This window comes from Atta cephalotes (genome assembly GCF_000143395.1).
Source record: "Atta cephalotes unplaced genomic scaffold scaffold00007, whole genome shotgun sequence".
NCBI classification, from domain to species: domain Eukaryota; kingdom Metazoa; phylum Arthropoda; class Insecta; order Hymenoptera; family Formicidae; genus Atta; species Atta cephalotes.
In genome coordinates this window covers 3,280,580-3,296,563 of record NW_012130071.1, presented here as the reverse complement: position 1 = coordinate 3,296,563, position 15,984 = coordinate 3,280,580, and the positions used below count along the sequence as shown (strand labels likewise).

Here is a 15,984-nt window from a genome sequence, read left to right as displayed (position 1 = left end):
AATTTGCAAGAGCAAATTAAATAAAATCGATACATTGATCTAAAGATCTATTGAGTGTCTTCTCTTGAGTGAGTCTTCTATTGTTGAGTGTCTAATCTTTTTAATTTCAACATTTCAATGAAACATTTTAACATTTTTCAATAAAAAAAAATTTTTATAAATGTATATCTTGATATACATACACACACGCACGCGCGCGCGCGCGCACACATATATACATATGTTTTATATATATATATATATATATATATATAATAAAATCACAAGATGCTACCTTCTCATTTTTAATTATTTATAGAAATACATGAATTTAATGAAGCTATATATGATAGAAACGTCTTTTATCAAAACGCTCATAATCAAATATACAAATAGTCAAGATGAGCGATTTTCTAAGACAATCTTGATGCTGTTAAAAATTTATAATCTATAAAACTAGGCGAATGCTGAGCGTCGATCCATGACGTTAATCAATGTACGCGATTCATCTGTGGCGAATTTGAAACCGCAACTTCGGAATTTGTGAATACTTTTATTCATTGATGCATGTTATACGTTACACTGATACGCGTCTATAAATTGTAGATTATTCATCACGGTGATTCTTTATATTTATTTTATTGCCAGAAATATAGTTTTATTATTTATTAGATAAATATGTAATTAGATAAATATGTAAATCTACATATTATACATAGAATGTATGTAATCCATCGCACTTTTTTAATTAAATTTGATTAAATTTATAATGTAAAATTATATTCAATTTAAATTATTTTTAATCATGTCTATAGTTTTGTCACTGTTTCTACTCAATAAATCATTAATTTAACTAAAACTATAAGGTTAAGTAATTTATAACTTAAGAAAATATATTAAATTTCACACTCAAATTTAGTTTATTATTTACTAAAAGCATACATTAATATAGACGTTGTTTACTTTGAAACTATAGAAATGGATTGATGTAGACACAAAAAAAATTAAAAACGATAAAATATTATTCAATTCAAGAAATTGAATTACACCTGCTCTTTTGATATCTAACATTATAGAAATAATCTGAAAGATATTACAGATCGCTAAAGAAATATTTAAAAACCTTTCAATTGTATTATTAATTAAAACTTTTTAGATATTTATACTTTAATACTTAATCACTTTAATCATCTTTAAAGTTATTTTTTTAAATTAGTTTGATATAGAATTAAAAAAATATAAAAAATTTTATAGACGTAGCAAATATAAGAATATTAATTAAATATGTATGATATATTATTTTAATGTGCTTAAGAATATATTATTGTTCTCTCACGACTATTCAAGACTTTTGATACGTGTCACATTATCTGATATGAGTATCATCTTCATGACAGGATATGTATACTGATGCACGTTTAATTTATACATCACCGATATTAATATTAATAAAATGGATAATATAGTGAGATATAGAGAAAATGGATAATATAGAATATTAATAATGTGAATAAAATAGTAATATGGAATAAATGCCAAAATGATATTACAGTGATATACATATAAACTGTGATTATTAAGATTTCAAAAATCAATTTTAATTATAATATTCTTTTTTATTAATTCTTGCTACTAAACAGATATTAACAGAAATCAGCTAGTATTGCTCTTTCCGAAAGAAAAGAGAGATAAAAAAATATAAAAGATCTGTAAGAATGGCTTAAAGATTAGCGCATTTTTTTTTTTAGAAATAGCATAAAAGAATAGAAATAGTGAGAGAATAACAAAGAAAAAGATTTATGAAAGGGATGAATTCGATTAAATATTGAAGACTCAAGGGAAAATCAGTCCAACGCCGGATGAAGAAGCTGAAGAAAATAATTGAGCACTTACGACGTCGATTATTTGCATGAGCGTGAGGCCAAAGTTCAGCACGAGGGGTTCGGACTCGTTGCCCACCGGCCGCTCCAGCACGTTGTACGTGTCCAGCAGGTCGTTCAGCAGCCTCTTCTCGTGGAAACCGCCACTTACCAGCCCTGTGTCCAATCACAATCAGCAGTCAGTGAGAAGTTGCACGCAATCAGTTGCGACGATCTCTCTCGTCCACGTCGCTTGCGTCGCATCGCCTCGCTTCGAGGAAAATGCAAGAAATAGGAGCGGGATAACTCAGGAATGACCCCCCCCCCTCCTATCTCCCCCCTCTCCCCCTCTCTCTTTCTCTCTCTGTCTCTTTCATTCTGTTGGTGTCCAAGCAACGTTTATCTTCTTACGACTGCACGAGCCCAAATCTACTTCATCTATCCCATCGCTTCTGTAGCTACCCCAATCTTCGGAGTTCTCAACTACTTTTCGTGAATACACTTCGCGAATACAACTTTGAACACTCTCTTTTTCTCTATCTCTGTCCCGCAGTCCTCTTTCTCTGTCTTTCTTTACTCTTTCCTTATTTCTTTGCTTGTTTCCTATCCCTTTCTCTCTCTAAGTTTCGCTTTTTCCCCATTCCTGCTTTTTACCATTACAACTTGCAGTTTATCTTTCTTGAATAAATCACTCTTTTTTGTTTTTTTGTTTTTTTTTAAACTACGCTACCGCTTTTTTATTACACGGTGTTTCCTCAGAACCCTATCTCTTCTTCTTTATTTATTTTTAACTTTCTCTCTCTCTTTCTCTCTCTCTTTCTCTCTCTTTCTCTACTCCATTACAAATAAACATTTTGATCCATCGAATTTGTGGTTCATAAAGTTTCGTAACTTTCGAGTAATTTGTTAGTGTTATTAACGACTTAAAAGTTTTTATATCTTAATATGTTTATTATCTGATTAAAACTTGATAAATTTAACTTCGTAATTAACTTTATAAGAACGATTTGAAAATTTTTTATGTAGTATTCGTCTTACTATATTTGAACATTTGGAAATTAAATAAAAGATTATTATTGCTTTCATTTTAGAAAAACGTATCGAAACAACATAAAAATATAGTATCAGCTGTCTAAGTGTTACGAATTACTATTAATTTGTTATGTTAAAAACTCTCTAGTAATTAATAGATATTAAGATCGATTCAATGGATTAATGCACAGATTAGTGAAGTATTTGGACTTGTAAATAGCTAGTCGATGTATCGAGGATCTGATACTTGGGCTAAAGTTTTATATTGCGGTAGGAGTTTATCGACACTTATCGACATCTCAAGAAATAAGATATCGTAAAATTGAACTGATTTAAAGCCGAACAAGTATACCAGTAATTTTCCATCAATCAAAATCCAAGCGAAAATGCAAATATCTGCATTGAAATTTTTAGCAATATTATACAACTCTCTTCGTGGTATGAATTTAATTTGTGCATTTTATACTTGCTACGTTTAGTGACATATTTATTACAGTTACATATAATTTTCTATTTCAACTTAATTTAATTTTTCTCAGGAAATCACTATTTTTGATAAAAATAGTTCAATAATTTTTAATATCTTAATAATCGAATTTCGAAATAAAAAATAAAATAATGTTGAAATATGAATGAGTTGAAAATTATAGAAAATGTTTTATTTTAATGTATTTATTGCTTGTAAAATACAAATTTATATTAATTTTATATTAATTTTTTTATTGTTCTTAATACATAATCTTATTTTCTTTCGGCTGTAGGTACTGAGTTCAAAAAAATATTCTTTCTTTATCAAGAAAATTTTTTAACTTAATTTGTTTATTGTGTGTGAAATATTTTCGTACTTACAGATACGTGAAGAATATTACTTATTATGTAAAGAGTATTTTTTTTAATTTGATATCTACAGCCGAAAAAAAGTGATGCCCGTAATTTTCATATTAACAATTAAAAATAATAAAATTAATGCAAATCCCTATTCTCTAGGATGAAGTTGGCGAAGTACCAACGGATAAATCGTACCTCCATTGTATTTTATAAACGAAATACTTTTATTTAAAGGTGACGACACAGATGAGGCTAGTAGCATGGCTTAAGTATTGTCATGTTTTTGTCTTCCGAAATACGCGAGTGACATTCAAAATTGATTTTATTCGGTGTTTGATGTAATAGTAAGTTTTTTTGTACATTTATTTAAAATATTACTTAATTTACTTAAAATATTATCGGTACAAAAGTAAATGAATTACAGCGTATTACAAGATTATAATTGATATTCAAACTCTTTTTAAGTATCAAATTAACCAAATATTTATAAGTTATTTTTGTTGTTCTTGGCAAATTTGTAAAAATAAAAAAAGGTAAATTATCCTTGTTGCTGGTCCTTATGCTACATTTAAGGTAAAATAACATGTTAAGATTGAGTAATTGAATAATACTTTTGTAATCATCATATCTGATATTTTTAAGAAAAATATGTTTGTATTGAGTCTTCTAAGATAACTTATTAAAAATTATTCACATATATTATTTGTGGATTTTAAGAAAATTTATATCTTTCTCTCTAAAAACTAATAATTGTTTATTAGAAGTACAATTTAAAAATCCAATGGTACAATTTAACGACCCGATCTCCAAATCGTTCTAAAAGCTGTTTTTTTTGTAATCTTAATTTAACCTTTCGTAGTCATACTTCCTGAGAATATTGGGCACACAGAGGGTCCAGGTTGACCCTCCAACATTTTCATTAATTACCATATTTATAGTTTTTGTTCTTTAAAATCACAAAAATTACTGAAAATACTGAAAACACAAAAATACTGAATATACTTTAAAACACAAAAATACTGAATATACTTTAAACGTTGTAGAATATAGAAATGCAGTGGCTTTTTAAAATTTTTTATTTTAATTTTAGTATATTTAAAAATCAAGGCTGATATCCAAAGAACAATATGCAGTTGAAAGTGCAAAAAGGATATTTTAAACTTAATGGCAGTTTAAGAAAGGTCCCGTTTTAAAAAAAAGATCTTACAAATATAAAGTTTCATATCTTTTTGAGGTTCCCTGGACTTCAGGTGACCGAAGGATTAAACAATAATTCAATATTTATTTCCGTAAAAGTATTTTGTTTTATTGCCAATGAACAAAAATTTGATATAAGTACAAAAATATTCTGATCTCTCTTTTGTTTCAATTTTGTTTAAATTTAAGAAGTACGATATAGACAATTTCCTACTAAAATCTTATTATACTTCGTACTCGTATCGTTAGCATTCATCCTTTCTCGCGTGTCTTTCCGGTGGAGAACACATGGAATTTGCATTCCATATATGCATTTGCACTGCAGCCCACCCACGAAAATTGGAACAAAGGCGCAAGGATACGAATTTAAGCACTGCGAAGCGAATCCGTAGACAAGTAAAAATACGAGCAATTACAGCATGAACATTCGCGCTGTATAAATCTCTTCTGTAACGAATATGGTTACATCGTGATAATCGCTAGCAAGAATCCTTGTGTTAATGTAATATACGAAATATTATCAAAGCACTATTTAACAGAAAATTAATTTATCTTTGCATTACTTCAGTATGAACATACTTTCTACGTAATAAATATAATTTCATATCTAACACAAAATAATAACATCACAAAATAGTGATTTATTTTAGAGAAATTGAATTATATTGTTTGTTGGGCAGAAATAGTGTTAAATTATATATTTCAATATTACACATTACAATTATATAATAAAGTTATTAAATTAATGTAACATTTTGTATTAGCGTAGATATATTATCAATCATTAATGTAATGGTATTATAAGAAAAATAATTTGGTTGAATTAAATAGTAATTCTTGTGAAAAATGGATAAATGAGAATTTTCTGGTTAAATTTATTAGAATTCTAATTGAGATAACTAAAATTCTGATTGATATAATTATTCTTAAAAATAAAGGTAAAAATGAGAATTTCGGTAGATTTTATCAGAAATATTGTATCAATTAATTTTGATTATCTCAATTAGAATTTTAATAAAATTTAACCAGAAAATTCTGATTCATCTATTTTCAACCAGAATAATTGTAACCGAGATAAATAATTGCTAAGATAATAATTTCATGAAAGATTCATGTTATTTTAGTAAAACTTACACAACATTTTGAAATTATGTAATGTGCATCAGGAAACCAAAGTTTAATGTTATAATTTTAGCAAGTTATATTCTTGTTTAACCTTATCTCAATTTTGTGAATGCAAAGTATTAAATATGACTACATTTCCTCGCGACTGGCGGCGTATCCTTCTTGTCATATCCTTCTACGAAATGATGAAAAATGCACGTGCTAGTTTCTTTCCGCTTACGAGAAATTCTCGTTATCCGTGGCATCATTCTATTTCTGTCGTGCATGTAACGAAAAACGCCACGGCGTAAGCCAAATTGTAAAATTGGTAGACATATGGAATCCTTGGGAAATACAACAGATAATTGAATTCATGAATGCTAAAGAAAGAAAGAACAAAAGCGACTTCAAGATTTCACTAGGATATCGCGTAAAGTTCGTCTCCAAGTTTATGAAAAATGAAGTGCTGCGCAGAGTAATAAAATGCAAAGCACAAAGAGTTGAAACGCAGTTAATTATTACATAAATAAGCCAAATAAGAGATAAATGAAGTAGATAAAATAGAACTTGAAAATTATGAATGTTCCCATTAATTATTTGTATTTTAAACTTTATTTATTTTAGTTATTTACACACAATAATCAATACACAAAAATCGCAATTTTTTTTATATATTTTAAATGCAATTTTCTCGATTTTTTTAATAAAATTTTTAATAAAATTCAATTTTATACACTGTAGAATGATGTTATTTTCTAATCAAACTGTTAGCTTTTACTTAAAAATATGAGAGATAACTTTTCTATTTTCTATTTCTAAAGATTAAATAGAAAAGATCTTGACTTCAATCACCGCAACTAAATCGCTCCAACATTTCTCATCCAAGTTTAAGCTGCAGCTTAATGATAACATTTTATCATCCGACATAGGCAAGACCGTTCAGTTTCATACTCAGCCATTCACACGGAATTCCGCAGTTATGGTCGCGCGATGTATTTCATTCCGCGTTTTTTTGGAAGATCGAGCGGTTTTATGAGATAAGCTTGCACGAAGCGAAGAAAAGAATCGCACATCTAGAGATCACATAATTTCAACCGAAGAATAAATTTTAATTGAAATAATAATCACATACATCTATAACTATTTTGATGTTGGACTGTAGTTGCACTGCGAAAAGATTTTTTTATATAATCAAAATAATCATTCTGTATATTCTCGTTTCTATTTGTTATTAATTACTTATACATAGAGTAGATAGGTCCAACAGTGAACTAGTAGTATGTTATGAACCATTGCGATATTTCGTAAGTGACTCGCACTTAAACCCCTTCCCAGTCGACTGGCAGATCGCGTCAAAGACGGCCATGTAATATCACATTTTAAGAATGTTGAGTTGTAAAGTAAGTTTTTTTCATAAATTTTGCGCACTTTTTATGTTTTTGTTATGTTGGTTATATCTATTATTTTTTTCATATTATTGTGCAATATTATTATGCAATATTATTGTGCAATAGTTTTGTGTGCACATTTGACTTTATTATTTTGTAAGTAACTTTTTTCTGTTGTATTATTTTTTCTGTTGTGTTATTTTGAAGATTATCGTAGAAAAGATTAGATGGTCTACAATGAATTATTTTGGTAGTGAACAATGAATCATGATTCATTGTAGACCACACATACACTTTTATACGATAACCTTCAAAATAATAATTCATTAAGGTAATTATTTAGAATACGGCCCCTCTCCCCCACCTAAAATCTTAATAAAAATATACTCATTCGATACGTTTTTACTTAAAATGAAAGAATCTGGTAGAAAAACGCGGCGATCGAAGTCTCGTAATCCTTACCATTTTATAATTATCAATTTTCTAAATAAACATTTTTTAATATAGCAAAACTAAAATAATCCCAACAGTATAAAAGTCGTTCGCAGTATAAAACATGTAGTTCCTTATTAAAAATAGCATAGTTCATTGTGTACACACTCTTCGTTTTTTGAAATAATCGAAATTGTGGCTAAACTTAAAAAATAACTTAAGAGTTGTTTATATATATAGCCAACTAAATTCATAAATTGTATGCCAAAAGATCTTCAATTTAATAATTGAAAGATATAAACCTTTGAAACTTATATGGTTCATTGTTGGATCACTTACCCTACGTGTAATTAATACATATATTATATAATAATATGGGAAAGAATTTTATTATTATTATTTTATTTATTGATATTATAACAAATATTACTGATATAAAAAATTGTATTATTTATTTAAGAAAGAAGAATTCATTATTTCTAGATCTTTTTCTTGCTGTATAATTTTTACAAACTATCAATTATTAAAATATTATTTAGTAGCGCGTAATATAATATAATGAGAATATGATAGTTGCTAAAATTTTTAATAAATCAAGATATTCACAATAATAAAAAATAAGATTCACTGTGTGAACAAGCAAATTATTTTCATTTTAGAAGGTCTGAAGGGAAAGAGGATATTTTGGTAATAAATTCTCAGTCTACGTAATTCACAAGAAAGATATTAATAAGACTTCTGCGTAAGAGAAAACTGAGCTCCTTATGGCGAGCTTCCACACAATTTTTATCAGAATTTGAATTGTGGTAAGAGTGTGGGACTCAGTTATTCCTCTCGAGGCATAAATAAAGATCATGTCAGAAAACCGAGCCAAGATTATCGCATGAAAAATTTGAAAAATGATTTTGGGAACATTTCTTCACCATTACATTGACATTTATGAAAATTTTACACGCGCGATATATTATTGTATAATCGAACGACAAATGTCAAGAAATTAAAACGCGTGTAAATTCAACGCAAGTCTTGAAATACATTTTTTTCTTTTTTCAATATTTAGAACAGCAGAAATGAATTTTTTTAATGTTAGACTTCGACTTTATACGACGTGCAATTTATATTACCGCAAATCTCATATTAATCGAACGGTGGAATTAAAAATCAAGTATATGTAATGCATTTTCAAATAAATTATCTTTTATTTATTATTTTACACAGCTGAACAGTCTTGATGAATTTTCGTAATATGTTCTCTCATATCCATCGATAAAAAGAGACATCGTCATGGTAACGCATTTGTGAGATAAATCTGTCGCCATAAAACGTCTATGCCCGTATCTTATTCATGCCGGATTTTTGTCATAAATCTATACTCCCATAAAATCTATAAGACGACATAAGACGACAAGCAATAAAATACCATAGAGTTACTAAGAAACTTTTTTCCTCGTTAGACTCTTGTCACGTTTCGCGATTGATATATAGCACAAAATACGTTGCAAATGTAACTTTCTTGTTAATAATATTAATCTGTAGACTACAATATAAAAATAATTTTATGTGAATAATTAGGATTCAACAATTTAGAATTGTGACGTCTTTAAACCTTTCTGTGAAATATATTGTAAAGAATTTTGAAAACCGTAAAATGTAACAGCAAACAAATAAATTGAAGTATGACCTCAATTTTCCAGTCATGCTCCATGCACTAACGGTTCTGTAAACATCCGTGAAAACGACCATATCATAAATTTACATCTCTCATCGTGGACAATGCGACCATATATCGATTCATTTATGGAAAAGTACATACGTTGCACATGCAAAAATAATCTTTTTATCTGCTCCTTTTTTCTACGAGCTGTATTCCATTCATTTCTTTGGACAGAAATTATTATCTTTACGCTATGCGTTTACGCTATAATTTTACATCAAGTTTTCACTGACGATTGAATGTTTACGTATGCAATCTTCTATGAAGATTATTCCCTATCTTTATATACATATTTTTTCTCTAAACATTGCATATTTGTCATCAAGGCTGCCGCACGCAGTAATACAAGTTATGCACTGCACAAAGGCACATTAATTGCGCATTAACAAAAAGAAGCGTCAAATTAAGTTAAAAAAAATCAATTTTCTACTCTAACTTCTAACATCAGATTTAATATCTTCCGTGTACTTTGTACACGGAAATGAGTATTTAGAATAACCGTATCACACAATCTAAAACTATTAATCGGATCAGATAGTTGTTTATTTCCTGACGTTACTACAATCTTCCAGTATATACAATAAAGCCATACCAAAAATCATTTTAGCACCAGGATACCGATTATCTTCCTTGGAGCGGAAACGTGAAAAGTAAAAAGTTTCTCTATTAACTTTAGTGGCAAAAATTTTCACTTTTTATATTTCTGCACTAGAAAAAAATTTATGCGATCAATATCTCGAAACAAAAATGAAAAATTATATCTTCTCTAAAGATAAGAATTTAAAAAATTATCTTATTTGAAAGATAATTTAATAAATACAAATTTTAAGTGAATAAAAAAAACAACAAAATCTCTTTAAAACTGTCTAATATGCTAGCGGCGACCCTGTCTGACATAGTATATTTGCATTTCCTCATAACTATTAAAATATTACAAAACATATTAGATGTGGGAAAAAGTTCGTGGCGTTTTTCCCGTTACATCTAACGAACTTTTTCCCACACCTAATAATTTAGTTTCAACATTTTATTGGAAAACCTATTTTGTGCTAAATATGCAATATGTTATACATTTATTATTTTATTTTCATCAAGTTATATCGGATAATAATATCGATTAATAATAACAACATTAACTCAATCAGAGATTTATCCAATAAGTTAGGAGAATGAAAAACTATTCGTCAGTTATACCATAATTTTAACATTCAATCAAACTTTGTTTTGAATTTATTTTCGAATGAAATCTCAATTTCAAATTTTTTAACCTTTACCGAGACTGTAATAATAAAATATACTATATTGTAAAAAAATTCCGTACATTTACATATAATAGATGTAAAAATTACATGATTAGTCCTGTAAATATATGTAATCATGCAATTTTACAGAAATTATGTAATTCCACAAAATTTATGTAAATTTGCTTTTATTCTGTAAAAATATTTTATTTTATATGGAAAATTACATAAATAACAAGATATTTTTTGTTATCCAAATTTTTGTGATGTATTGTCAATGTATCATATCGTTCCTATAACTACACATACACTTCCACAATATACTTAGTTACAAACCAAGAAATTATTATTATTTTTATTATTATTTTTAGAAGAAATTATTATTTTTATTTGCATATTGCAAATTTATAAGCGCGTGTACGTTTACAACTATTAGGTCTCAAAATTACTCACTAATAGTTGGTAATTTTACACAAAAATTTTTTACAGTATATAATATATTTTATATATATATATATATATATATATATAAAATATCAATATAATATTTTAATACAATATTAATATTATACTATATTATACTATAATATAGTATACTACAGCATCCCAACTCTTGGCTCATTGTCCCATTTCTACATTTTTTTTTTATTCAGCGCCTCCTTCGCGGATAAACTGGTAAATCGGGTAACCGACGAATTACCTCTAAATAAAACAACAAAAAGAAAATTACACAGAAACAAATAAAAAATGTTACTCACACATTCTCCGCGCACGACACGAAATCATGCATGAATGTCCGCGCTCTATTAATAAACCTGACAAAACATGTGCAGATGCATTTACTTCGATCATTTCGTACAAGAAAATATTAGCCAAAAGAAATTACACATAATAAAAAAACAAAACCTTATCATATATCTTAAACCATTATATATGGAGGATAGATTGATATATAATATTTGATTCTTATAAAAATGCATAACTATAATATTTGTATAAGTGAATGTTTAAGTGTTTGTTCAGAAAAAATATTTAGGAGATTAAATTTTTCTGACGTATTCTTTTGCCCACTTGCTCCTCAACTCCCCCTACAGCCCTTAGGACTAGTAACGCCTCTCTAGATCTCTTCAACGCCCACCCGGAGGGATGATAACACCCACATTGAGAACCTATGTACTATAGTATATTCCTAAGCAGAACAACAAATCATTTTCATCAGCTGTCAAAATGATTCCAAAATAATCATTAAAAGTCATTTTTCATTTCCGATTCGTTTTAATGTCATTTTGTTATCGTAATTGATTCGTATTGTTCTGCTTAGGTTAATATACTATAATAGTATATTAATAGGTTAATAGTATATTAATAGGTTAATATACTATATATAAGTATATTATAGTATATTAATATAATATACTATAATACTAATATATTGTAATATTAGTATATTATACTATAATATTATATTTACCTATAATATTTTTAGTGTAAAAGAGATTATAAAAAGATGCGAATTTTAATTAAAGAAAAATTGTATGAAATGGAATTAATTCCGATACATTCTACATACATCTAGATATTATATGAAATTTATGCGAATGTGTGGTATTTCCAAACTTACTCAAACGGCATTGTGGATGTCCGCAAATACCGTGGACTACACGGAATAATTGGAATATCACAATGGGCGTTGTGCATTGTGATCGCGGCAGATAAGGGTCAATGCGAATCGATCTTATTACAACGATTGTCAGTGATTTCGTAACGGGCGTTCGTGTTCCGTAGGGTTTACTCTGACATTTGGGCCTGACTTTGCGGTTGGTTTACACGCAAATTCGCTATAGGGAAGCAGTCATCGTCGGCGCTCAGCTGCATCGGTCGACGTAGATTACGGCCGTCGTACTAAACGTCACAACCGATTATGTCGCGAGACAAATGTTGCATTTGTGTGAACAATTGCCCGGTCGCTATAAACAATGTTTCAGGGTGACAAACTCTCTTCTCCATTCAATTCCGATTGCGAACGATTTGAGAAGCTGCAGAATTTTGAATATGGCATTACTTCCCTATGTGTTCAATTAAATAATGATAATCCCCTATTTAATTAAATAATAATAATCCTCAATTTTTGGTACTACAATATTGATAGCTTCAGACTATAAGTCCAAGTAGGATTTATAGACTATAAGTCCAAGGTTTGTCATAATCCAAAATCACGATAATTTTATAAAATTTGAAAATGACCGATGTAGAGATTGGCGTTGAGTTCTCAGTGTTTACATTGATAATGTCAAGTGAATGGAGCAATCCATTATTGACCTGCACTTGGAAAACTAAAACTTTATTGACATATACATCCAATACGTTGAACTTTTTTACTTGTTCTGGTGTAGAGAACTTATTCTTGAAGTTCGTTCAATATTGCAGTATCTGCAATCTTATATAGGTACATTACTCATGCACATCAATGCAACAATTTTTACCGGCAACTTCGAAAAGCATTATCGCTCGAACCAAAGAATTTACACGAAAACTGAATAAATTGCAATTTAGAATTTTGCAAATGCAATGATGTCATTTTGAAAAGATAGCTTAAAATAATTTATCATATTTGTAATTGAAATATTTCAGATTTTGCTAATGTTGCACAATAAAAAATAATAACAACATTTGTATTTGTGTCGAACTTTGAATATATTCGAATGTTAATTTGACATAATATAATTATTTTATTCAAATATTTTGTGTTAAATTTATATTTAACTTTTTATAATCAAATTGAATGTCACAATTTATGAGGAAGGGATGTAATATAAAAATGTACTTTAAACGTAAATTTTAAGATAAATGAACGAACTATGTGTTAATTTAACCTATGAATGTTAATTACATTGAAAAAAAAATATGCTTCTATACTTTGTTTACACATTGTGTCAGTATTACCTTTATTGAAATAATTTTTTATACAATATAATATCTGTATTACTTTCTCATATATTGATTTTGTGTTAAATTAGTAATACAAAATTAATATAAAAATTTAAATGGACCGTTTGAGATATGTTAAATTTAACACAAATTTTTCAACGGTGTATTTGTTAGAAAAAAGGAAAGATTTATTTTGCACAGTAAACTCAGGGAACTGAGCTTAGATCAGTTTTCTGGTTGTCACTATTCGAGAGCTATTTAATCCTGGCAAGATTCGATCGCTACAATAAAATAACTTGGGTTTCGAAAGCTGCATCAACCAGGCGATCGATGAATCGCAGCGTCCAATCGCAACTGGCATGGTGGTTAATTGTCACGATTGCGGACGATTCGTTTAATAAATCACAATCACCGATTCGAATTCGCACGATTACGTTAGCGTCTCATTACTCTCGCAAACGTCTGTAATGAGCCCATGATAATTGAATTTCGAGGGGTGCATTTTCGTGCACGTGACACATACATTTCAGCGGACCCACTCATTCATAGGTCAACACGTGTCGTTATCGAGCGACCTATGATATGTTGCTTCGGAAACACAACATAATGAAGGCTTGTTACGTGATGCAACATAGTTCGCCATCGATATAATTACTAATTAAGTTGATTATTACTTTTTAATGGCGATGCTGCACGTGGCAGACTTATCTATTAATTTGACGCCTGGATTGTTAACATCTATCGCATGTCAATGACTTTGATTTCACGGAAATTAAATTTGTTTAATTGCGTTTATTTCAATTACACTTTGTTTTTTACATTCTTAACCGATAAATACTATTCTCTTGTGATTTTGTTCAAATTAGATTACATTATCTACACATATATTTTATGAAAAAAATTCGTATCTTTGAAGATATTAATTAATACAGTAGAGTCCTCAAATGATTCAAGTCTCACTTCTAAAATTGACATTACTATGAAACAATTATAAGATTTTTCTAGACAAATAATTAAAAAAAATTTTTTTATTCATAACGCAATGACAAAATTCCATATAGATTGTCAATTTCATAATGTATTTAAATTGAGTGCGAAGCAGAAATCACAGCCACATGTATAAATTTGATTAAAATCTTTTCTTACTCCAGATTAATGACTCTGAGCAAATTATTCCAAAAATCATATTCTTGAATTTATAATCATATATCAATTAATTAAAATAAATTCAATTCAGTGAAATTAAAGATCGATCCAGATTATTTTATTGTCTTCTTTTAATTATCTCAGTTAGCACCATTAAGCTTATTTCCATGATCAATTTGTCAAAAAATCTTAGTATACAAGGTGAAGTTATTCGCAGAAGATAGCAAATACGATTCGAATCTGATCTTTCCCAGGATAGTTGAATTCTTCCTCGGGTTATCTTCTTAGTAAGCATAGGTACCTCTGAATACTTTTCCAGCCAAGTTCGTGGCTCGTATACGGAATTCTTGCCAGCAAACTTGAGCCTTTACCGCATGGCGATCGCATACGACTATCGAGTTTGCCTCTCGACGATGAGATCGCGTCTAGAGGACGTGAATGTTCTCCAAAGTAGATTTCTAGCTATGGGCCTCAGGTGGCTAGAATCAGAGACTAGCACAATATGTGAATAAGCAAGAGGACAGGTACTTCACATAGAATCTGAGACGATCTGTTTGCTAGAATTCCAGAGCTTCTGATTACATTTAGGGATATGTAACAGTAATTATGTTTTAGTTTTTAATTACAAATTAAAAGAAGAATTTATTTATCTCCAATTTCTGCTTCGCATTTTATTCATGAAGATGCAGGACCGTTTCGTCAAAATCACTACAGTTATGAGGCTGGATGAGATGGATATTCATAACGTCGGCTAGCTCCGCACGATTTCAAATTTTTGATGGAGCAATTAATAACTAATTTGATTTCAATCGTGTACAAAGAGCTCTACAGTTAAACAAATCCAAGCGATAAACACATTTTAATTACGAGCTTCATCGTCACCCCATCAACTGTGCCAATTATAATTACAACTTGACGCAAACGCTCTTTTGGCGTTAATTAAACACGCTCTATTTATATAATTGATGCAAACCAAATTTTCATGAGCGACTCAGTGGCCCTTTCGAACTTTTGCACCACGTTACCTTGCAAACAGAGTTCGATTAATTTGAAATTAGTCGACGGAGCATGCAGATGTTCATTAGTCGTTGTGATGGATATATATATATATATATATATATATATATATATATATA

General features: G+C 29.0%; 1 protein-coding gene across 1 annotated transcript in view; it reads right to left on the bottom strand.

The window, feature by feature from the left end:
• The window catches only part of LOC105626926 (neuronal acetylcholine receptor subunit alpha-7-like), a 245,998-nt gene that overhangs the window by 164,568 nt on the left and 65,446 nt on the right, over positions 1 to 15,984 (bottom strand). The window contains exon 2 of the mRNA XM_012208218.1: positions 1,873 to 2,015. Coding sequence (XP_012063608.1) covers positions 1,873 to 2,015 — 143 coding nt within the window. The remainder of the gene's footprint in view (positions 1 to 1,872; positions 2,016 to 15,984) is intronic.